The sequence below is a fragment of the Ischnura elegans genome, chromosome 2, assembly GCF_921293095.1.
Source record: "Ischnura elegans chromosome 2, ioIscEleg1.1, whole genome shotgun sequence".
Classification (NCBI taxonomy): domain Eukaryota; kingdom Metazoa; phylum Arthropoda; class Insecta; order Odonata; family Coenagrionidae; genus Ischnura; species Ischnura elegans.
Genome location: NC_060247.1, coordinates 75,867,568 through 75,893,963, shown reverse-complemented (window position 1 = coordinate 75,893,963; position 26,396 = coordinate 75,867,568). Strand labels below are relative to the sequence as shown.

Sequence of the window (26,396 nt, the reverse complement as noted above, 5' to 3'; positions counted from 1 at the left end):
TTCGATTTTTGACTCGATAGAATAGATCGAACAGCGATTTATCAACCTATCGCAAGGAATGGTACTGCTGGAGAAGACGTGTACTTTTAAAAGTATATAATTTATGGTTGTTATGAAGTAATTTGTTCACCAATACAGTGAGGATGGCTTGTGACATCTCCCAAAGAATTCTGTCGACAATCAATGAGCATGGACCGACAGACTCTATCAAACTGTCAGCTCTCTTAAAGGAAGATCATCAGAAGATCGTCGGCGCGGTGAAAAGTTTACAGTCTTTAGGAAATGTAAGCAAGATTTTCGGTTCTTGAATTTAATTTTATAGGATACCACATACTTCATAGGTTATTACGGTTAGGCACCATCACAGTTAACAGATTTTTTCTTAACTTTTACCTTGTTAACTTGATAATAGTTAAATCTTATGTTGGCCAAAACTCTGTGTTTCTTGCTATAAAACGCACTGATTTTGGTTTTGCTGATCAAGATTATCTTAGCCATTGCCAAAGTATATTAAAATATCGTTACATGCTCCTAATTCTGCCAGCGGCAGTGATTACTCAAGGCCTCATTGCTCTTCTACTCTATATCCGTGCTCATTTATGCTGTTTCAGTTACATTTAATATCAAGAAGATTTATAGTGAAGGGAAAGTAGTCTTTCATGGAGATTGGGAGTATCATTGAATTTTATAGATTTTAGTCCTCTGAAATTGCCCTCATTGAAAGAATAACACACATTGCAATCCCAAACCCTACCCTGTTTATGGGAAAGTTCTAAATAAATTCAACATGGGCCGCTGAAACCATTTTTCAATCTACTCATCATCATCACTGGTCAACAATCCTAGGATTGGTTTGACGCAGCTCTCCAGTCAGTTCTCCTTTCAGCTTGTCTTTTCACTCCTACGTATTTCTTCTCTTTCACATCCTTCTTTACTTGTTCCAAAAATGTTGTTCGAGGTCTTCCTTTTCCGTTCTTGCCTTCCACTTGGCCCTCGACGATTGTCTTCACTAGGCCATCATGTTTCAATCTTCTACGTACAGTTTTCAAATAATTTTCAAGACCCACATTTAAAGACAATTACTATACCAATTATTCCTCAAATGGATTTGAGAGGGAGGGTCAAGCTATCAGTAACTTTTATTATTTCATATGCTATGTAGTAAACTAAGAGTGGCGTATGGTATATATAGCGATGGATAGGCATGTTTTCTCATTATTAGGGAGACTAATTTTTAAATGGCTTCTCGCATTGATTTTACTTTTAAAGGTCATTGATGTAAGTCAGGAGACCATAAAAGAGTGGAAATTGACAGAAGAAGGGAAAATAGTTGCAGAGAAAGGAAGTCATGAAGCTAGAGTCTATTATGCCATCCCTGGTGACAAGGGTATTTCTCAGGCTGAAGTTATGGTGAGTCTGACCTTACGGTCTTTATTGGTTATATTTTGATTTTCTGGTTAGTATTTGACAGAATTGACCTATCTGGAGTAAATGGTAATGATCTATGTACTTAATTTATTATGTGGCATTAAAACAAAAGCATGGTTGTCCTTTAGATGTAACCCTTTTGCTACGAACGATATTTTAAACAAGGCATAATTTTTTCTACTCAAATGGACAAACGATGTGTAAAAATACATTGCCACTGAGCTAGTCCCAAGCATGCTTAAAAGGACATGTGTTATAAAGGATTTATTCTCAGGATACCTAATGTCCCTTTCTCAGTCCACGGGAGAAGATTATCTTGACCCATCATCTCAGTGCATGCCCCACACACATCTGGGGTGCACAGTCAGTTGCTGGTTGGTGCAATGGAAGAACAAACTTAAAATTTATTGTGTAATTGGCAAATTTAGCATTATAAGTACATTCCATTTGTTTAGTTCTGAAACTACAAATTTTGAACAGAGCGTTACCTCTATTTTTAACATCTTTCGTGTGTAAAGGTATCTCCTTACAAATTGTTGTAGAGAGCTTAATAGTAATGGTAGAATTTCATTTAAATGCTGTTAAGGCACTGCAAAAACTTAATAATAATTTGCTTCCTACAAAAATAATATCATTGCTACGACAACAATGTTTTTAGCGAGCAATTGCATAAAAAAATAGTTGATCATGATAGCATGCTGTTTAGGGGTCCCCAATTTGGAAAGGGGGAATATTATCTCGGTCTGGTTCCTGATAAAAAGGTTTGGTACCCCTACAGTCTCCAACCCAAGCTAGGGAAACAGGTAGATAAGGGGATCCCAGCATAGTGAAAGTTCCTTGCTGGCAATGCAAAAAATATTTCATGGCATTCGTAAGGGTAGTAGTACTTTCTAACATGTGGCTCTGTCGCGAAATGGTTAAGAGCCATAGAATGTTGTAGCCTCTATATGATCCCTCATTCTTCTTAGTCCTCCCAGGTTATTCACATCCACCCATTATAGCTGTTTTTGCCATAAATTTAAGTGTAAAATTTCAATTATGCATACTTAGAATATAATCTTTAAAAAAATATTTATTTACTTCCCCACAGTTTACACTTATTTTCTGTGTATGATTTGAAAAAAAAAACGAAAGCAAGCAAGAACCAATGCCAAGACAATAAATGTTATCTATATATAAATAATAGGCGTATGCAATAATTGAATAACTTGCATAATGGCCTTAGGTGAAAGTTTGAGTATCATAATAAAATAAGTAACCAATATAAGGTATAAATAAATGACATAGTAAAATTGATGGTTTGAGGCTTGACTTGGCAAAATTGCTCCATTTTAAATTTTTTTTAATAGCATAGGATTTATAAACTAATTACTGATATTAAAAATAAAACTCATGCAAAAGAGAGATTGTCTCTTGTGTTATCTTAGCATTTATAGCAATTTAATTCTTAGCATTTCCGTTTTTACTTTTTTCTTTGCTATTCATTGATGCTGATTTAAGAAACATAATTTCTGCATAATAGAAAATATCATATTGTACCCTGAGTGTTAAAGAAAGGCTTAATTGACAAAAAAATCACAATTTTGAATCACAGCGTTGATTTATTTAAAATTTCTATACCAGCGATGTACGGCCTTTAACATCAACTTAACTTAACTTTATTAACTTGTTAAGTGTTAAATGTACACAAACAACCATGTCCTGGATAGGGGTAACTTAACGAGGCGGGACTTGAGCCCTCGACCTCCTGTTTGGCAGGCGAGGACTTACCCCGCCACCACTGAGGCCTAAGGGGTAAATTTCTTTGGGAGCAGGGTTTGTGTGTAGGGCCATGCAGTCACTTTTCTCTCATCCATTCGTCCAATTGTAATTGTGCACACACGCCACATATGTACAATGATTGAATCACAAGAAATTAGCATATCCAAGCACATCCATTTCTTGAATTATAATTTTTAACTATAAGGGAATGTTTCAAATCTTCTTAAACATCTTATGTTTTGTTGTATAGACTATAATTATGTCCCACCTTACCTTACCTATCATCCTTCACTCCCATTTTGAATCCATAAATATTCATGATTTCTTTAATCATAGTACGTATTAATCCTGAAGATGAGATAACATCTAGAAATCATGTAGCTACAAATGTACTATGCATGTGAAAAGCAATGCATATTTTCCTTTATGTTTGTAGTCAGCCCTTGAAAAACATGATTTTCTTAATTCCCAGAATAATCCCTAGTATGTAATTGTGTTCTAGTTTGTTTTTTGTTTTGCATTTGCAGAAAGAAGGCCCATATGCTAAGGTTGGATTTAGTAAGGCCATGTCTAGCGGGTGGATATGTATAGACAAAAGCTCTGGCTCTCCTCTTGTGAAGCAGAAAGTCCCTTCAATTGTAGATTCAGTTAAGGAGAACTTGTGTTTAATATTGAGCAATGAAGCTGATAAGGTATCTGATGCCCTAAAACAAGACTACAAGAAGAGGAAACTTTTGGAAGAAAGGTGAGGCACAATTGATTTTCAATGTGAAAATAAGATTTTTATTTGATTCTCAACTGCATGATTGGCGGAAAAAAATTAATGAAATGCTCCTATAGTTTTTATGTATGCAGTATTTCCTATCAAAGTTTTTTCAACTCATCACCTTGCCTAAGGTAGAAGAACAAATGAATTACATTCATGAGTGAGCGTTGACAGCCTTGGTTACAAATGATTTGCTCTCCATTATAGTAGTAATTTCTTGTTAATCTTTAAATGCTGTATAAAAATTTAATTTCTACTCAAATAATCACTGTGGGTCAGGCGGCTATTTTTGAGAACTTGTTCTTACAACATGCTGAAAGAAGATTTAATGCAACCTGCAATACACACTTCATCTTCATTTTATCATTTATTTGATGAATGTGCTGGAATAAAAGAGAAACTTAACTAATGAATAGAACAGAATGAATGAATAGATAATTTATATCAGAATCTACTAAATAATTGTAATATTGATAGTGTAATCAATCGATTGAAAACTAAATTTTTTCTCTGCATATGTGCAATGATTCCTCAGATGATAGTTTATCATCTATTCCTGTTGGCTCCTATAGGTTTGTTAAGTCCGAAAGAAACTAATGGCATCACCAGTGAAACTTTCATTTTAGGAGTGGTGGTGTAATGGGTAAATCATATCATTCATTATTGTGTTTTTGGACATGCAGAACTTCATCTAGTAACCATTATTAATGAGAGCTTAAGGAAACTTTCCTGATGACTGCTGGTACTGAAAACCTTGTCCAGTCCAGTGTCTTAAGAATTGCCAGTGCAAAACACGATTGAATAACAAACATCCTTAAGCAGCTGCTCACAATGATGTCTCCATCATCACCAGTCGATGTTCAAAATATTGCATTATCCTATTTAATCCTCTAAAGGAGAAATTTATAGGGGACCAAGGGGAGTTCCTCTTGGACTTAAGAGATTGTCAGTAAAGAGGCAGATCCTTGCTCAATTTTTCATTGATGAATTAAATTTTAGCTATAGTGATCCTCTAGGCCTTTACGCATTCGGTCTAATCCCAGTCTAAAACCATTAAGCCTCCTTAACTAAGGATGAGGTAAATAAATGTGCACATCATCCAAAGTAAGCGCTGTTTGGAAATTTTGGTAAAATATCAGTTTTCGCTGTTCTCTGTATATGAAAATGATGATTAAGATTATATACTTACTAAAAGTTTTACTGTAAACATTTTGGGTACTCAATCTCTTGGATTACCCTTGGTCATCACCACTGATCCATAAGAGGTATATCTACTCAATCTCAAACAATTTAAGAGCCTGGGTATATATGTATGTATGTATATTATGATGGAAAATACTAAAACTGAGAATCCCTACATCTCCACTTTCATCAATCTTTGGAAGCCTTCATAAGGATTTTAAGTATTGATTATGTCATGTCTATGTCCATTTGTAAATTAGCAGAGTATTTTTTGTTACTTAGGTGCTTGTGCAGGTTGCATTTATTTTAGAATGGGTGTGAAAATTTGAGAGGGGAGCTGTAGTCACTCAAATACCTGTACTATTATTTATTAATACACTGTGGAATGTCCTTTGCAATTCATCCTCCAGTATCATCAAGTGTTACGCTTTGAAGAGGGGTCCAGAATTCAGCTTATCAATTGTGAAAGCAGAGACTGATCTGAACACAGATATGATATTGAGTGGATCGTGGGCTGGAAAGGAATTCAAAGAGTATAACTTTGATGCTTTTGGTCTACCACCATCAGGCGGGCATCTTCACCCTTTACTGAAAGTTCGATCTCAGTTCCGTCAAATATTCTTAGAGATGGGGTGAGTTTTGGATTGAATATGAAGGAGACTGCTATGATAGTGTTTTGAGTTGCTGTTAATAAAATATTTTATCTCAGTTTTTCAGAGATGCCAACGGATAAATATGTTGAGAATTCATTCTGGAATTTTGATGCCCTCTTCCAGCCTCAGCAACATCCGGCGAGGGATGCTCATGACACTTTCTTTCTTTTAGGTATTGCTTATGCTCATTAAATAGTTGTGGATAGTACAGTAAAACCTCTTTGCATCATAAACCTCCATACATCATACCACCCTTACGGTCCCATCTGATTTGCGTGTAAATTTATGGGCAAACCTTTTTGTAGTGAACCTCTTTATATCGTAAAACCTCCACTTATCATACCAAGGAGACACCCCCGGGACGGCCTAATTACCTCCGCAAATCGTACCGAGACAACCAGCGACCATTAATGCAGCCGTGATTACGTACATGGAATGATATTTTCAGCAGTAAATGTTTCACTCTTTTTTTTCTTATATACCTTATTATGCTGTGATTTTCACATTAATCATTAGTTGTGGCCATTATGTTCCATATGAGAGTACCTATACCTAACAGGAAATAAAAAAATAAAGGTATCCAACTATCCAAATGTTTTTAAGTTTCCGTTGATTTAAGAGAGCTCACATCATTTTCTCTCGAATCATGGTAAAAATCATGCGATAGCCTTCACTTTCTGTAATTATTAAATAATAAATATATGTTCACTGATGCATGCATGTTTGATAAAACAAATAAATATAATGGTTTAAAAGACATTAGTGCCTTTCTTTTCCAAAGGATATGAAAAAAATGTGCCTATCACTAAAACCTCTCTATAGTGAACCTCCATACATCAAATTGCCCAAATTTTGGTCCCTTCCATTACGATGTAAAGAGGTTTTACTGTATGTATGTTTATGTTTGAAGCTTTGTTTCAGTGGCATTATCATGAAATTTATTGAAAGAAATACCTTTTTTGTGTTCATCATCTTACAACGGTAGTCCCTCGTGTCTCACCACCAGAGGTTGTTCAAATTTTGCTAGGTGATAGAAAATGGATACCCATGAGGTTTAGTTTTTGTTTCAGCCACCAACGATCATTAGTTTTTGAGATATGAGCGACGGAAATTACCAGGAAAACACCTAAATTTATGCAACTCAAATCACAGCAACCTGCCACACTCCTTTTTAGGCAGCTTGCGAAGCAGTATGTAGATGCAGATGAACAATACTCCGGCAGTGCTCTTCATTCTAGCAATGGAGGATCTGTTGTTGTATTGTGTGTTGCATAACTTGTAGATGTATTCCTTGTTCATACTTTTAGTCACTAATAACTCGAAAAGTATTGATCGTTGGTGGCTGAAATAAAAACTACCTAACAGGTAACATAACATTTTGGCATGAACATTTAGAATTTGATATTTTTAGGATGCTGTACCAACTCGCCCAAGATGTAAGTTCTCTCACATTCACAGTGGAGGATTATGGGGTGAAATTGATAAGGTGGCTCTCCTATGTGTGTTCATTTGATTTCCTATCACCTCGAAAATTTGAACAAGATCTGGTGGTGACCCTCGAGGGACTTTCCTTGTCAGTTATTAGTATTGAAAATGGGAACTTAAATCATTGTTTTACTAGATGGTGTGTACCAATCGAGAATTGTCTCACATCTAGGATTTTCATTTGAATGGGGAAATCCTGAAATTTTACATTTTAGTGTGTAATTTGTACATTTATGGTTTGGTGTCTAACTTGCGATCTTAAGTTTATTTATTAATTTTGCATTTTTTCCATGTATAAATTTTGATATTTCCCATTAAATTCATTATTTTCTTGTTATTTACGCACCATAATTTGATATCCTTTTTCACCAAACAGATCCTCAGATATCAACAACATCAGAAATGGAATATCTCCGCCGAGTTAAAAATGTTCACAGTAAAGGAGGATTTGGTTCAAAAGGTTATGGATATGAGTGGAAGTTAGAAGAGGCTCAGAAGAATTTACTGAGAACTCACACAACCGCTGTCAGTGCTAGGATGCTGTACCAACTCGCCCAAGATGTAAGTTCTCTCACATTCACAGTGGAGGATTATGGGGTGAAATTGATAAGGTGGCTCTCCTATGAATTAAAAATAAGCTTACAAATAACTGATGAATTATATTCCATACTTGCAAGGGGCGTTGAAAAGTGATGACCTGCTCCTCCAAGACAACGACCTTTATCAGCCCATGTGTGTACATTTGATTAAAAGGGCATTTGCAATGAAAATGAAATAACCCTGCCCCTTGTATGAAGGAAATTTCTTCTAAGGTTTACATATTTATTGATATTTACATATTAATAAAATAATATTAATATTTTAAGTTAATATTTAATTATTATACTAAAGAATGGATTTCTAATTTTGGTGTATGACAAGGGATCTTGTTTTTTATTTCATGATTTTTTATTTTTGCATATTTCAGGGCTTCAAACCTGTAAAATATTTCAGCATAGACAGGGTGTTTAGAAATGAAACGTTAGACGCTACCCATCTAGCTGAATTTCATCAAGTTGAAGGAGTGGTTGCAGATTTCAATTTAACTCTTGGTCATCTAATAGGTGAGTATGTAAGCAAAGGATTGCAATAATAATACTATATATTAATAAAACAGACAGCCAATTTCCTTCGCAAAAGACACTTTTATAACCAGTGGGCTGCGGGAGGTCACAATTTTAACTGCCAGTCAGTGCAGAAGAGACTCCCTGTGCAGGAGGAACCCTCTGCCAGGAGAGCTAGTCTGATAGAGTTAAGTCCATTAGCAATCTTATGGTGAGGGGAAGTGTCCAAGTGCAAGATATTCAGGTAGCAATAAATATTTTGGGTGAATAGGGTAGTTTCCTTCGTCAAAGAAAACGAAAGGCATTGATTGCGATTCGTTACCCACCATTAGTGCATTCATAATGTACAAATTATTTGGTTTTAGAAATCCCAGTTTAGCCTAATGGCATTTGGTCAAATTTAACAGCATTTGAAAAAGGCCAGATTGGTGCCCAATGGTTGCCACTCCATGTGATGTCACAGGGACCTAGTTTCTATGCGAGTAGATAGGAGTTTTACATCTGAGATTACCAATGCATGCATGATGCACAGAGCTCAGGGAAACATGTCTTAATAATCACCTATTAAAACTGCCTATAGTCGGAAAGTTTCCTTCGTTTGATAGGGGAATAATAATCCTTATTTAAGCCAAGCGCTAGCAGCCTGCATCGTAGCAGCGCGCATATCCTCTCCCCAAGGTCACCTCTCGCAGAGGCAGCGGGAACCAGAATGACATCACACGGGCCTTTCCTAGCATTCATACTTAGCCATCGCATTTTTGATAAAAAATAGATATAGTCATTTAAAAATCTAAAAGCATGAAATGCGTTCTCCAGGAGTAATAATCTTTCGATTTAGGCAATAAAAAAATAATTGGAAACCACCCTATTCCGCAGTCAGCGTGCAAAATGTATAAAAACGTTCCTGCACACTAAGGGTTAATGACACTACCAGTTTGGATACAATTCATATCATTGTTAGTTAACTTCATCTCTAATCATTCTGTTTAAATGCCCAATTTGTAGAAAGTAGGAAAAGTGGTATTTGCAGGGAAAGGTATGTGGGAGAATATGGGAGGGGGTAAGGCACAGAAAAGTTTGAAGGTGTATAGAGGGGAGGAGGAGGATAGGGTTTAAATCAGGTGGAACTCTTGAAGAACTATGGTTTAAACCACCAGAAATGCAATTGTATGCTACAATATTCTTGAATCTTTAAATTTTTCTAATTTCTTTCAGGTTTTATGCAGGAATTTTTCCGTAAGCTTGGTATTGACCAGTTGAAATTCAAGCCAACTTACAATCCATATACAGAGCCGAGTATGGAAGTTTATTGCTTCCATAATGGCTTGAACAAATGGATTGAAGTGGGAAATTCTGGAGTTTTTCGTCCTGAGATGCTTTTGCCAATGGGATTGCCTGAAAATGTTACAGTCATTGCTTGGGGGCTTTCTCTTGAAAGGTAAAGATATTTCATAAATATTTCCCAGGCCCTGGGGAAGACGGGGCCGAATTGTGGCCCCACCTGGGCCTGGTAAAATGAACAGCAAAGTCAAGTCAAGTCCTAAATTGTTTGTACTTCTGTATTGTATTACTTTGTTAAAACTTTTCCTGGTGCTCTTTATGTTGGTTGAAAAACTTTTGGGCTATGTCGCTGTGTCAATTTTCAGGTGGCCCCAATTTTTCCCGTTTAGCATTACATTGAAAAAGCGACCAGCATCAGTCAGGAAATGTTGGTGCAACCCGGAAATTGACTTGGCGACATAGCCTAAAAGTTTTTTGACTAATATTTTATATTGTATGTTTTGTGGCTTGAATATCCACTCCTTGGTTTACAGTTAATTACATATATTAACTGCCTTTTACCCACCTTGCAATCCCCTCAGAACAGTTCTGTTCTTAACCATGTTTTTTCATTTTCATAGCATAAGTTTCCATAGCAATTAGTAGTTTCCATTAGGGTATCATAAACCAATTCCTAATACATACCTACCTAAGCAAAAATTTCTAAGAAAGTTATTGTGTGGATTATCTTTCTCTTTTCGTTACCTTTTTGGGATTCCCCATCTATTAGGACCAATAATCAAATAACATTTCCTACTTCCTAGCTGCCTTATGCTATTGGCATGCATCGGAGCACAGGTTATCTAATATTCTGTCAGTCTATCATTGTACTATCCATGTATCAGGTCCTTAGCAAATGCCCTAACTTTGTCCCGACTAAACTTCTCCCTTTTTCCCCGGCCTTCCAGACTAATTTTATTGTTTGCTCTGACATTGGCAGAGTCAAAGTTCACAAAAATTTCTGCATTTGACCCACACCAAAGGTGTGCTGTATTCTCCCCTTATAAGAAGCTCTCCTGCAGTTGGTAATCACATTATGCTCACTACTGTTTCAGTGAACCTACTGCGTGCATGTTGTTGCATCATGCCTTAGGATTTCAGTTTGTCTTGACTTGTTCGATTCATGAGTAGGTCAGGAAACTCTTTTCACCTCAGAAAAGACGTTTTCCAGTTGTAGCTGGGCCAAAGTGAAGTTGTTTACCAGCTACCTTGAGATTTGACAAAGTGGATTGCAGATTGATGGATATGTAGATGGTTTGGGAGACCTTTGTCAGGTGCTCTGGCACTTTCTTGATCCAAAGTACCAACACTGTTCATCCTACCAACCTTGGTTATCTTTGGTGATCTTACGGGAACAGGTTTTTCAATATGGCTAGGCCCGTGCCTTGGTCTTAAAAGTAAAATTTTATTTTTCAAACTTTTTTCTTTTTAACGTAGCTGAAGATAACTGGTGCATAATTAGCATTAAGAAGTGCTATCAAAATTTAATACAGTTATGTACATATTTTTTGGCAAATATAATTTGGTATATAAAAAATGTGAGTATTGGGAATCAGAATTTATTACTAATTGATTGGACTGTTAGTTCTTTTGACTGGTACCCATGCACTTTGGCCTTTTTTGATTCATCGAGCCAAACCCATGTTTATCCTGCCTACCACTTACAGACTGGAGGCAAAAGAACCTTGGTGAAAACATAGGTTTTTACTTATTCAGCCTTAACCATAGCCAATTATGTATTGCTTTATTTTAGTGATACATACATATTATGGAAACTGTTATGTTGATTGTTGCAGGACCCTCGCTCCACTTCAAGTGAAAGTGGAGACGTTGCTTTTGAGATTTTTAATGATCGCATTCTTATTCTAAATAATATCTCATGGAATGGTGTAGTAATAATTTATAGCATGTTATACTCTGCTGGTAAACTTTAGTATGTACTTGAACTGCATTATTTGAAATGAGATGAAGAACACCCTGCATCATTCTCACAATTTTTCATCCTCTCTTCTCTATCGTTTCCTTCGGTTCCACTTTGCCATTATCACTACTTCAATTCACTCTCCGACACAGACACTCAAACCCCCCCAGTTACTTTTTTCTTTTTTCATTTGCTGCAACACCTGGCAGGCTCTCTCTCGTTTACACACAAACAATATTTGATAAGCCAAGGTCTGCCAGAAAAAAATTCAAGCTTTGTAATAGATTTTGTGAACAAAAAAATGTTTTCTAAGAATCTAGTAATGGCATTTATGAAAAATGTATGGAACAAACAAATTCATTTTCATTATATTTGAAAATATATTAATCAAGGGACTCAGTCTCGTAATCATTAGTGGTATTATAGCTAAAAGGTTGAGCTCCTTCTCATGTCACCTACTGCTGTCAGCAACCTAACTGCAATTTTAACCTCTGACCTTTTCCTTGTCCTATTTCATTTGTGATGTAAATAAAGTCGTGGGATAATGGTATTGTTGCTGTAATGTACCAGAATGATGTAATGTAGAATGTAAGAGTATTCTCTAGGATACATAATATGTTATGTGTTTTCAGCTATAAGTACCGGGGAAAACTTTGTAATGGTGATTTCATTTTTTTTACAGGCCAACAATGATAAAGTATGGCATTGATAACATCAGGGATCTTGTTGGGCCAAGGGTGAATCTTCAGATGGTGCAAGATAATCCTATCTGCCGCCTTGATAAGTAATTACTTTTCATAATAAGTAATATTCTGGTTAAAAATTTGTTGGAATGATGATTCATTTTATTGTACAAAAAGAAATACATATTGCTTCCTTTAATTTTACAAAATATGTTTTGATGTTGTTCCTGCATTTTGCATTTTTTTCATTTCCCTTCCTATTCCATATTTTTAGTGCCACTCATCATTTTATAAATAAGTTTTACATCTATGTGGATACTTCAAAGAGATTGCATGGAATCAGCCTCTGTTGTCATTTATTTTTCAGTAAAACTGGTCTTGAACTTATTGTTCTAGTGATTAGTGTTTGACATTAATCGCACACATTGTGAACATAAGTTCGTTGCTCATATGTACCTGCTTGATGTTGTCTTGAACATGTAACTTTGGCATAGAGGGGAGCATGTTTAAATTTTAATTATTTTATTTGGTAGATTACATAAAAGCAACTTTCTTGCAAAAACATTTTGTGAATGTGTATAGCACATTAAGTAGGTATTGCCAACTTTTGGTTGTAAATTGATACAGTGACAGATGGATTTATTGTGATGTAGAGACTCTTGAGGCACTTAATATGTGTACGAATCTCCACTGTCTGAGTTATCTCTTCAGATCTCTCCGTACAGTGTAACCTCAGTTGAATGACCATCAGTCGTATGACTCTCTCAGTCGGTGACAATGAAAGTGGGCTTCGCCAGCATAAACACATGAATTTCATAAATGCATGCATCCTTCATACTCTACCCATCTCCGCTTTGTTCCTGTCCTGTCAGAAGCTATACATGTCCCAGTTTGATGACTGATTTGTATAATTTTGCATTAAAATGATTGCACCTTTATCTTTCAAGTATATAATCAAAGGAATTGTATATAAGTGTTCTTTAAATCCTTCTGTTTTATTGAAACCTGCTCAATATTAGCTTTTTATGTGATGATATTGAGCATGTGAACAAATAGTTACTCTCCAAGGATTTTGTGTAACATGTCTATTTTACAAATATTTACTCTGAAAATGCATTGGATATTGAGTTTGCATTCATGGTTGATTAGTTGGAAATGCATTATGTTTTTAATTTATGTTTAGCGATGAGCTTTTATTTTGAACTCATTTTCTTGACAAGAGTCTGCAGGATAGCATTTTCATGACTAGGTTACAGATGATGTGACTCAAATACCGTTTTGTTTGTTAGTGCATTTGATTTCAGAAATCAGTGGAGCCCTATCTACATTTTTTGCGATATTTTGCTTTGAAGGTAAAAGTTCCATACCTTATGGTACCAATGACTGAACCATGTAGATTATCTCTGGAAGGATCTAAGGTGCAGCTGTTTTAGTGGCTATGGTTTTTGCCTTGCTCTCACCATTATGGAGTACTATATCTAATTGATGCCCTAAGAATAGGGGTATCCTTGCTCCCGAGAAGTGTTGCATAGGCTTGGTACATCTGAACCGGTATTGTTTTCTTTTGTTGCATATTGCATTTGCCTCAAGTGCCTGGTCAAGAGAAGCCATGACTATCCCTCATATACAAGAGTTTGCAGGGGTTATTTGATAATAAGGAATTAAATTTCTTACATTAAACTTATTAAGTATCCTGCAGTTAATACATGAGTTTTAGAGCTAAACAAAGTGAATGTAATACACGCTCAGAACAACGAACATCAAATAGACATTGATGTAATGTTTCAGGATAGCCAAATCACACTGCATATACAAAAAAAAAGTGTTGAGTGTGCATTAGATGTTCACCACCTCTCAGTAATCACTCACTTCCCAAATTTAGAGAATTTGTCTGTAATACTCCCTTGCCTTGAAGGAATGGATGTACATATCTGCTTTTTTCAAAGGCTTCTTTGCACCCAATTGCCTCCTTAACTACTTCTCTGTAGCTAGAGCATCACTCGTCATAGTCTCATGGCCACCTCAGACATACATCTGTTTTGTATAATCTACTTGTGTACTCCTCCATTTTAATTAGCGCTACAAGATGATAACCAATGTCTATTCTGGATTTTTATTACTCACATTGATTTTAGTTCTTCATCTCAACTGCGAGTGGGAAATTCTTCCTTAAATTTTTTTACGGTGTATTAATTGAAATTTCATTTTACTGAATAGAGGAGTTACTTACTCAGAAAACAGCATGGCTATTCCAGTTAATAATATTTGATTTCAGAAAAATTTAGTAATCTGTAGGCCAAGCCATTGGTCAATGATGCATTGCATGACCCAGTTTCAGATGAGCTAGTACATTAAAGTATGTACTTAAAAAGCGATTGACTTAAATCTTCCACAAGAACTTTTGTAAGAGGATGCAGTAAATGAACACTTTCCCTCTATCAACCAAGTCAATATGTGATGGTGTTGTCATGGTTATGATGGTGTTTTAATGACTGGTTGTTGTTCTGTTTTACAATTTGATTTATGCAAGGCTTGAAGTGTCCCATTTATTTTACAATTGGCCCAAATGTTGATAGTGTTATGGCTTCGTGAGGTAATGTACTTGATTTCTATCTCATCCAGTCTCTAGTTTGGTTGGTCAAATTTATTTCCATCTGGTCTGATTGCATGGAGGTGATGATTTTCAGGAGATCCAAGAGTCTGGTTCCTTATTTATAATTAGAAGTATCTTAGGCAGGTGTTGATGTCAGATGTGTAGGGTAGACCGGGGGAATTGCGCCACCTTAAGGGAAATTGAAATTTCATGCATAATTGTGTTAGAATTAATGTAAATTGTAATAAATATAGCATACTACAGTTCATTTCCTATCTTGTAGTGATTTTTTTAAATTTAAATCTTTAATAGAAACTGAAAAAAATTTTTTTTTCTAAAAGCTTGCACAGTGGCGGAATTACCCCGGTGGCTGGGGTAATTCCGCCACACCACTGGGGTTATGCCACCACACCATCAAAACGCAGCAAATCATCTATAATAATGGGAAAGGACGTAATAAAGCACAACATATAGCACTAAATTAGATTTAATTAAATTAAGAAACTAATTAAGAAGTTTAACAAAAATCATGCATGTAGTTAATGGCTATTATTTAGCCTCTGCCATAGTCTTACTATTCTTAACAAAGTAAAATGTGTAGTAAATGACTATTAGTTAGTCTATGCCATACTATTCTTAAAAAAACATATGTAGGCCTAGTAACTGGCTATGAGGCCTAGTCTGTCATTCTAATCTGAGCAAAAATCACATGTATAGTTTTCTGGGGAATCGTAACCACTGCACTCTGAGTGTGCCCATTTTCCACATATTACACACCGATACCACATTTCAGAAGTAGGACCATACTCCCCACACACTAAACAGTTTTCAACGTCATCGTGAAACAAATCAAAAGTATCGTCGTCTTCATTGTCGTCACATATTTTGTTTAATGGCACATCTTCCTCTGAAGAAGAGTCAAAGTCTATTTGACGTCTACAGGTGCCATGTTTTGTGTTCGTTTTCCTCCCAGGTTTTCTTGTTTCTTCTTTCTTAATTCGTAGTTTCTTTTTAGGCTGAAGGCCTATGTCGAACTTGCTTGTAGAAATTTTCAATAGTTTTGCTGCTGCCCTTTTGGCAGCATTTGATTTTTTCAAGTCTTTTTGTTTCCTTTTTTCTAAAGCTTCTTCAAGAGTTGCTTTCATTGGAGTTGATGTCAGAATTGATGACTGCCCTTTCCTCCTATCATTGCCCTTTAGCTGTTCAGCTGCCAAAGCTGGGAGTGGAGAAAACTTATTTATAACTGATGTAATCTTTCCACTGCTGTCAGAGGCTGTTTCTGAAGGGATTTTCTTTGACATTCCCGATGGACCTGGCAGGCCTAAGTAACCATCCTGCTTATTGATAGCAACTGTTGGTTCTCCAGCGACTTCATTTTGCTCTATCGTAGGTTCGTTGTTCACAGGTGTCTGAGATAGGTTGTTGTTAGACTTGGTTGGAGATTCTTCTTGAAGATTTTCCTCGCCATCTGGTTCCTCAATGACAGGTGCTCTTAAAAGGCGTTCAGACACGAAATCTTCTTCTTTAAACTTGTCTCGATTTACTGGATGAATGCCTGTGCTTTCAAAGCCTGATATGGCTTTTTCTATGGTTGCCACATTCATATAAGCTTGGTTGAAAATGTGAGCAATGTCGTAGGGTGTAATTTTCTGATAAGCATTAGCCCTCATAAACTTGTCGCACTCCTTATTGAAAGCGCTTTTCAGTGGAGCATAAAAGGACACATCTAGTGGCTGGATCTTGTGTGATGTGTGAGGAGGTATCGACAGAATGTGAATGTGATTCTTGCGGCAGAATGTGTAGCTGTCCAAGGAAATGTGGCTCCCATGGTTATCCAGAATTAGGAGAACCGGTTCGTCTTCAGTTGGTTTGCAAAACCGCTTAAAATGTTGTAACCAGTCCAAAAAAAGATGCTCATTAGACCAGCCGTTGTGAGAGCAACCGTAAATCGAACCGGGTGGTCCACCGTGTTCAAGAAGTGGCGTCATTCTTTTGCGAGGAAAAATAAACATCGGGGGTACATACTGGCCGGATGCACTGAAGGCACAGACTACGGTGATGTTTCGTCCTCTTTCCCAACTAGTTACCCCACCAACTTGTTTCTGGCCCTTTGGCGCTAGAATGTGGCCAGGCTTCTGAACTGATGAAATCCCCGTTTCATCCATGTTGAAGACTCGACTGGCTGGGAATTTGTATTTGTCCATTAGATTTTCAAGGTTCTTAAAAAATAAGTCTACTTCAGATTTGTTGAAGCCTATTACTCTGCTAAGACTTGTAGCAGATGGTTTCCGCAAACTGATCTGAGGATTTCTTTTTCGAAATCCTGCAACCCAATCCTCACCAGCCATCTGGGTTTCCTTATTAAATCTGTGGCTGATATTTAGCTCTTCTGCTACAGAAAACACCAACCGCCGCAAGTCTATTATGGTAATTCCATAGAACATGTTAGCTAAATCGATAACTCTGGCTGTTAACTTCTTTTCCTGCTCTTCATTAAACACAGGCTTTCTCCCCATACAAGGCTTGCACGTTTTTTCTGATTTTAGTCTGTCCCGTAACGTTGACCTTGGAATGGCAAACTGTACAGCTACACTTTTTACTGATTTTCCCTCTGAAACCAGCCGGACAGCTTGTTTTAATGTTTCTTCTGTCCATTTGGCCTTATCACTTATTCTTTTCCGGATACGTGGCATCTGGAAAGAAAACAGATAGGTTGTAGGACCAATATATGAAATCTCGATTTTATGGGGTTATGCCGCCACCCAGCCAAGGATGGCGGCATAACCCCAGAGTGATGTGGCGGCATAACCCCGGTAAGACAAAATGGCGTAGATGGCTTGTTTAGGGGAAGGTAGCAAGCCTAGCGTCCAAACTAACAACTTCAAAACATAGCCAAATAGTTGCTCTTTTCAACTATATATAACTGATTTATCTAACTTAAGGATGACAGTCATTTACCTCTTAGTTTCAGAAGACGCAAAATTAGATGACACTCACTGAAAATCGTATTTTTTGTTATAACTGTACACCAACACAACACACGGCCATAAGCGTCTCTACTACTGATTGTTGTGTTTCCCGCTAGGGGTCAGCACTCACAGCCCCCCTCCACACTCAACCGCTGGCGAGATACAAGGGGTGGCGGCATTGCCCAGTGTGGCGCGATTCCCCCGGTCTCCCCTATATGTGTGTATTTAAAGTCCATAATTGAAGCAGATGATTGCACACTTCATATTTTTTTCTCGCATAACTGTATTCTCTTCATAATTAAAACAACATCGTATAGTCTTGATTAACTTATTTGTTGAATGCTTTCAGGGTTGGCCTAGTAAATCATGTTCAAATATGTTAATGTTGAAAATACAACACACACATCCAGGCTAATGATGGGGAGAGATGGCACGAATAGTTGGAAAACACGAATAACCTGAACTTTCACTCGTCAACTTTCGATGTCAACTCGAACTTTCAATGTCTCGTAATGTTCATAATTTACATAAAACAAACAACACATTATAACTTATGCACTTATTCTCTTATTTTAGAGTGCTTCCAGGATTCATTGAAAGCTGTCTTTGTGAGACCACGATCTTTTTAGCAGCGATAACATTATTTTATTCTTATTCTTAATGCTCCATATAAGACCTGGTTTCAAAAACCACGTATCCGTGGCTGCGTGATCATGAATACAGAAAATTGATTTGCCCGAAGGCTTCAAAACCACTGCATGACGTTGTAAACTACACTGTCAGGCACTACACCATGGAGTTGCATCTCGCACAAGTTACTGGGCTTACAACTGCTGCAGGACGTGTATCTGTAATCACGGAGCACAGTCGCTCTCTGTGAGGCTTGGAAAACAGGAACACGGGGAGCTCCCATGAATGCAACTAGCACAGAATCGCTTCCGTTTTACTAAGGGGATTCTAGTGGAAATAATAAGCCCAGTGCATCCTAGCATTCCGGTGATTTTGCATCCAATTTTATTTTTTTATAAAGATCACGGAAAGTATTGAATGAGAGTGAAAATCATGTGCAACACGAATATGCCGGATAATGCCAGATAATCGGGAGTCTGCTGTATTTATTGAATATATGTTTGGGATTACATGTCATTGAAACTTGACAGATATTCGATAATTGTAGTCCAACTTTAAAGAAAACCAAAACGTGTGTAATCTGTGAGTGTTTAATACGCTTGTACTGAATTATGGTTTAAACTATTCACCTTCACAAAGGTTGTGTAGATTGGAAAATATTTATTGCCTCAACTTATGAACTCGTGGTGAATGAAGTTATGAATTGCATGAGGCACATACTGAAATGCAAGGAGGTGCTACCTCGTGAAAAATCGTATGTGTCATTAAAGGCATCCCAAAAAAGTGATCTCTGTGTTGAATATCTCTTTCACAGTCTTCCCAGGGTTATTTTCAAAAGAATGAATGAATTTCAGAAAGGTTCATTGTTTTTTAGAGTTGACAAATTCATGAATGTAGTGTTAGAGACATTTTATGTGAAAACTTACAGCAGCATCAAACTTGTATAAAAAATTGACTAAACGTCAACTTCTCACATGAGAGAAGACAAGAAGTTTTTAATGTTTTTTTTTTTTTTTTTTTAAAGGTTAATGGTGACTATGAAAATCCAAGCATATAATCTATAGATGCATTTTCGGAGTCTTAATATCTACACATACATATTATCCTATTTTTGTTTCATTATCACAGACACCTAATGATTAAAAAAAAGTGGAGTCAATGTGTACTTATATATGTGTGTGAACTTAGGAGTATTAAAGTCCCCATTCATTGTCCATCAAATCATATGTTAAGTTCACCACCTTAATCTTACCTTACTGCCATGCCATTCATACAAAGTTTCTATCTATGAAATCCGTGTCTTCTTTCTTATGCCTGTGATGACAAAACATGAGATTTGTCTTGGCTTTTTATTTTTGAGTGGGAGAGGTGGTTGCAAGGTTGCCAGATGTGGTTGATCTATTTTTGTCACTCAGGGGGGGCACATGGCAGACACAGACAGGCTAGTAGAAATTTCTTACTCTTGATATTCATTCATCTCCTGTTGGAAGTAACTTCCCTGCTCTCTTGTGCTAAAACCATGAATTTGTTGCATCAATGCTGTAAGTGTGAACTTTTTATTGAAAATGATTTTGAAAACCTAATGGGATTGAGCAAGTCCTCACACTGCTGTTAATAGTTTTGATTGTGTTACTTCTTTTATCTGAGGAAATTTGTATTCCTTCGTGGTCGTAATCATTCCTATGTTCTTAGAGTAATTCTACATTTTTGTTTATGATGTCATGGATTGCTGGCTATAGCATGTTTCATAGAATGGTACATTCTTAGATGTAGCAGTCATGCATGGAATGAAACCCTACAGGATTTATTATGATATCATTATGCCAAACGTCTTAGCTGTTATATTGATTTTTGTGTATATATGGAGTGGTTCTTTGATTGAGGCTTGAAATCCATTGTTATGTTATTTTTTTTGTGCTGTATTCTTTGATTAATGATATCATAAGTAATGATTAGCTCTTCATTTGTCAATCATTTTGCATCTACATGAGTGTCATTTTCTGTGGAGGTTTCCAAGGTCATTTTGGGTCGTTACTTGGCATTCGTATAGCTTGGTTAACTTTTTCAATTTTTTTAGATCTTATTTAATTTTCTGTTTGATTCTTATTTTTTTTCTTTGCCTATTCTATTTACTAGTAAGATATGTTCACTCTCATGTCCGTTCATCCCCATGCTGTGTGAATATCAAATTAATTGTTTTGTGAATAGTGAAAGTCCCTACATAGATGTCAACTCGGCATGCTAAGGCATTTAATGAGTGTATATTTTACGTAAGATATAATTGGTGGTAGCTGTTGCTAGAACTGGATGGTGATTTTCTTTCCCTTTGAGACTTGCAGTCCTTTTTTTGGTTGTGATAACTACATGTGGAAATCTGGATATCATCAAAAATAAGTTTATTCATAGAAAAGTGCAAAACATGAAAAACATTGTATGGGATCTTCCATGTTAGGACAGCATGACTTGGTTCTAGGATGGATATTTAGGAATGAGCTTGTAACGTCAACCTCATAGGTTGTTTTGCAATGTCATCTTAATAGGGTAGTTTCCTTCATCAAAGAAAACGAAAGGCATTGATTGCGATTCGTTACCCACCATTAGTGTATTCATAATATACAAATTATTTGGTTTTAGAACTCCCAGTTTAGACGAATGGCAAATGGTCAATTTTAACCTCATTTGAAAAAGGCCTCATTTGATTTTATTACTACATATGAGTTTAAAGGACGGTAGCAAATACAAATTTGCATCAAATAATTTCTGGTTGAAACAAAGTCAAAGCCAACTTTTCTCAATCCCACCTCTCGTTCTAATTTCTTTCATAACATCACCCCTTTCTCCACTTACACTTTCCCGTAGTTCAGTTGATTAAACCCTTAAAATCTTTCCGCTAATAACCCACATTTTATGATGCAGCGAACTCAAGGCAAACGAATTTCGGGGTCACTCGCATTTTCAAAGTCGTGGCGTGAATTCGCGTGCATGCAACCACACATCGTCTCGGTTGAAAAGTAAAGGTAGGTATATAAAAACAATAGGGTAGTTTCCTTCATCAAAGAAAACGAAAGGCATTGATTGCGATTCGTTACCCACCATTAGTGTATTCATAATACACAAATTATTTGGTTTTTGAAATACCGGTTTAGACGAATGGCAAGGGTCAAATTTTATCCTCATTTGAAAAAGGCCAGATTGGCGCCCATGCGATTCCACTCCACGTGACGTCACAGGGACCTAGTTTCTACACGAGAGGATAGGAGTTTTACATCGTCTGAGGTTACCTATGCATGCATGAGTCACAGAGCTCAGGGAAACATCTCTTAATAATCACTTATTAAAATTGTCTAAGGTCGGAAAGTTTCCTTCGTTTGATAAGGTAGTAATAATCCATATTTAAGTCAAGTGCTACCTGCTAGCAGCCTGCATCGTATCAGCGCTCAAGCCTCGCCTCAAAGTCACCTCACAGGGCGGCAGCGGGAACCATAAATACGTCACACAGACTTTTTCCCATCATTCCTACTTACCCATTGCGTTTTTGCGCGCTTGAAAATTTTCACTTTTCATTTAATTGCGAAAAATAGATATCATCATTTAAAAATCTAAAAGTGTGAAATGCATACTCCAGGAGAAATAAACTTTCGATTTAGGCAATAAAAAAATAATAGGAAACCACCCTATTCCTCCATTTAATTTGATAATTTGAAGTTTATTTCATTTCATTTTTTTACCAAAATCACTACATGTGTGCCAAAATTTCTTTTTATATATGATCAATGGTTTTTAAATCTTTCAATGCTTGTCATAATTCTTTCCATTTTTTTAATTGGCTTGCTTTATCTGACGGTTATGGATCTTTGTTGGTTGATGTTAAATCTCATGAAAATACTAACTTTTCTTACACAAGAATTCAGTTGTTTTTCAAATACCTATGTTAATATTAGTATTGAAGTTTCATACATATTTGTTTGTGCTTGTTCTTTTTTGTCAGATTACAATATTTTCTTTGCTTGCCTTTATTTGATTGATGACTTATACAAAATTAATTATCCTTCTTGTTCCTTCATTTTTATATCCATTTACATATCACAGTGTTGTATTTTTGTACAATGTTTCCTGATCTAGTTATTTTAAATATCCCTCGTATAACATCCATAATGAAATTTTTAGGTCAGTCATTTTTCTAGCATATTGAGTTGTAACTTAACTAACATAATTTTAGTACTGTGATATTTTTTAATTTGTTTCGAAAATGAAAAGGAGACTTCGTTGATTTCCACTGATTTATTTCGTCTGTATGAAATTTTGTTGAACTTGATAATGACCTCTATGGTTCAAAACATGTCGTACGGATGAAATAAATTAGTGGAAATCAACGAAGTCTCCTTTTCATTTTCGAGTATTAACTTCCACATAGTTGAACCTAATACCATTGAACGAATTAATTTGTTTCATTGTGATGAATGTATCTTTATTTTAGTCCTCAATTTAGTTTCCTCTTCAGATTTTCTTTGTCATAATTCATTTAGTTTTAGTAATGCGAGTATATATTTCTTGTTTTAGTTACAATTTATTCATTCTTCCGAAATTTTACTTGCATATTATGCAATATTTCTTGAGTATGAATTTATATGGTTTATAATTTGTGTATTGCTTACATCCCTTTTTGTTAGATCTTACCACCATTTTTTTAATTTAACAACCATTGATTTGACGAGTGAAAACATTCTATTTAACTGGCAGACAAGTTTTTGCATGCATATATTACAAGTATAACCTCCGTTTCTCGGTGTTTTGCTTTTTGCAACTTGTTGAAATTGTACATATTTGTATACGATCCCTTTATAACATTATGTGATTTGGTTAGTTTTGGATCAGTTTTCTGTGCTAGCTATAGCATAAAAATAATGCTGGTGGAAAACTGCTGCCATTTTCATAATGTATCTATTCATGAACAACCTTTTTCATGACATAGTTTGCTTCTTTCGCAAACTCCTCAATGGCATCAATCTCTGTCACTTTGCATTGTTACCTTGTGCATAGGTGGACTGAAGCAATACTCACTATGCTTTGCCATCTATTTCTGTGTTGCAGTACGATTATATGATGACCATGTGCAAGCAGTAAATGCACATGTTTTTCAGTTAAACTTTTTTCTATGCAGTACTGTACTATGTTATTGCTTTTGCTTCTACTATTCATGAAGTTAACTTATTATGCGCTTTAAGAAATGGTGTATTTTCCCTTGTCACAGAACAAAATCTTCCACGGGTGATCTGATGAAGTCAGTGCTGCAGCAGTGGGATCAAATCTTCAAGGAGGTAGAAAACTTGAGGAAAGAGGTGCAGGATCTAAAGGTTGGAATGGGGGAGAGTGGCGATTCCACAGGTCCCGGGATCGATGATTTGCTTATTAATGGTAGCCTGAACATTTGTATATTTGCTGATCCTGTTCGGCCTCCGTATTCACTGAACATTCTGGTGAACATTCTCCGGCAACAAATTCCCATCACTACAGCTGTACATGTCCACTCCTCTATGGAAAACATTCCCGATGATCTCAAGAATTTTTTCTCCTGTGGTGAGGTGCTCGATAAGAATGTCAGCGGCGGCATTTCTATCAGGCTTGTTTGGAAACCTGTAGGTTTAGATCCGACCATGGTCATCACCCCTACTAGCTCTGGGCCAATAACTGGCGAGGTGAATATAGCACGCTTGATGTGTTCATTTCTAAAGGGTGATCTGGGCCTTAATTACAGGCACCCTTGTTCTTTGAATACTTTGCTTATTGACCATTGGTTGGACTTGATTCACAAGGATGTTATTCATGGTGAAAAGTCTGACCTTGCTTCCTTTGAAGGTCGCATCAGCTGTAAATTAAAGGAAGCTCAATGTGTCACTGGTAATGAAATAACTATTGTTGATTTGTGTCTATGGTCTGCACTGAAAAACTTGCAGCTGGAGAAAAAGTTTATATACCAATATCCAAAGTGGTATGAGAAAATTTCACAATATTGCTAATGTATTTATTGAAAGACGGTGAAATGAATTTTAATAAATTCGTCTGTGATGATATAGCTTTTTGGTCATTGATTGGCATTTACCTGCCTGAAATTGAAGATCTCTTCTCATTGGAAATGTTACTTACTGCTCATGTGTCCATTCTTTAGATTCTGTTCATTATCTGTTCACCCCATTTTGCGTTAAGACACTATTATGGACTTTTTTTCTTTCAGAGGCTTTTTACTATTGCTCATTCAAAAAAATCATTTGCATCTTGCATTCTGAGTGCAATATATTATGGGAGCAAGATCTCCCAATAGCAGTGCTGAATTAAGTGGGAGGAATTATGTTCCGCTTGTAATTTGAAGAAAAATGGAAAAGATGTAGTCTTTAAGGTGGTTCTTCAATGATTGTTTTCATGTCATCAGCGTAACCCTTTTAGTACTAACGACGAAAATATGTGGCAGGATGATTCTTGACCCGGGAAATGAAAGCAGCAAGTTTTCGTCGCAGATTTTCCTATGCAGGTGAACGAATGTCGAAAATTTACATTTCCTTGCTGTACCCCTATTATGACGATCACGGATTTGCTTCCACGGAATCCCCGTTAGGAAGGATCGAAAAAGGGTGGTGCTAAGAGTGTGATTATCTGCAAGGCCCTTCTTAATGAATGTCCTGCAAAAATGTTCCGTACAGAGGGGACAGAAGAGTCTCTTGGGGTTCAGTCCAGCAGTCATGCTAAGGCGAGAACTCCACAGTCTGGAAAGGGTTAATAAGCAATGTTTTAAAAGAATTGATGAATATTTTAAAGCCATAAATAATCATTATCACTGAGCAGTATTGTATACCACCAAGGTGCCATGAAAACTAATGATCCCTCAACCCCCCCCCCCCACCTCAAAGCAATAACCACCACAGCCTAATGCCCCCACTTTTTCTTCCAAATTTTTAAGTTACCTATTTTGCTAATCTTTCAGAGGCTGTGGTATTAATGGAGTGCTTCATTAATTTATGCGCAATGAATCTCCTGCATCACATTATAAAATATCTATGTACCAACAGTTTTGTCTTAGCTTCTGGAGACCTAATGATAATCGCTTGTGGGCATCAATGATTTAAATCTTCAGGGGATGGAGATGTGAGATGGGTTAATGTAGCAGTGGGGAATAGGTCCTTTTGTTTCCAGAAATGACTGGAAGCCAGAATTGACTAATGGCATATCTTTGGTCTCTGCAAAATTTGTTTTTCTTTTCAAGGACCTCCCTAAATACTCTTGTTTCTAAAAATCCATGGGAAATATATCCTTGATTAGTGTAAGAGATTCATGAAATTTATTAATGCATGATAAATGTGGGTGCTTTATAATCAAACAGCTACACGTTATGTGAAATGTGGTTTAAACTATCCCATGATTAGTGTAAGTATACATAATGGCAGTATTGAGTCTAAAGCTAAGTATTCGGGATTCAATTTAGGAGCAAAAAGGTGTAAAAAAAACATGCTTAGGCACTGAGTAAAGTTACTCAGACATACGTAGAGCAAATGGAAGAAATGCTCTGGAGAGTAAACCTTATCTTATGTTAACCAGTGAGACCAAGCACGAGCCACTTTGCTGCAAGTTAGGAAAGGCACCATCCACCTGACTTAATTACAATTTGAAAAATGCTTTCCAAGATGCTCTACCTCGCCCAATTTATCTACGAGCACATCTGTTTTATTGGGAAAGAAATAGAGATGCTATGAGTATTCTCTTAGGATTAAAGTGTTTCTTCCATGATTGTAGCAAAATGTATACATTCATACTTCAAATGAGAAAGTCTATGCTATGTAATGTGGAAGTTTTTCTGTCAAAATAATGTTGGATTCAAATAGATCTTGACCTACAAGTCCTACATGGGCAGGG

General features: G+C 36.4%; 1 protein-coding gene across 1 annotated transcript; it reads left to right on the top strand.

Moving 5' to 3' along the window:
* Positions 1-34: 34 nt before the first annotated feature.
* On the top strand, positions 35-24,567 carry LOC124153985 (phenylalanine--tRNA ligase alpha subunit). Its single transcript, XM_046527446.1, has 10 exons — positions 35-284; positions 1,270-1,410; positions 3,717-3,934; positions 5,548-5,769; positions 5,847-5,962; positions 7,652-7,836; positions 8,243-8,378; positions 9,594-9,816; positions 12,302-12,403; positions 23,746-24,567. Exons 1-10 carry the CDS (start codon positions 144-146, stop codon positions 24,509-24,511), a joined length of 2,250 nt encoding a protein of 749 aa, XP_046383402.1. The 5' UTR covers positions 35-143; the 3' UTR covers positions 24,512-24,567.
* The last annotated feature ends 1,829 nt before the right edge of the window (positions 24,568-26,396 follow it).

Coding starts and splice junctions, on each gene's coding strand:
- LOC124153985 (XM_046527446.1), top strand. CDS start 144: ATGGCTTGTGACATCTCCCAAAGAATTCTGTCGACAATCAATGAGCAT. Junction 1,411..3,716: donor TTTCTCAGGCTGAAGTTATG/GTGAGTCTGACC, acceptor TTGCATTTGCAG/AAAGAAGGCCCATATGCTAA. Junction 9,817..12,301: donor TGGGGGCTTTCTCTTGAAAG/GTAAAGATATTT, acceptor TTTTTTTTACAG/GCCAACAATGATAAAGTATG.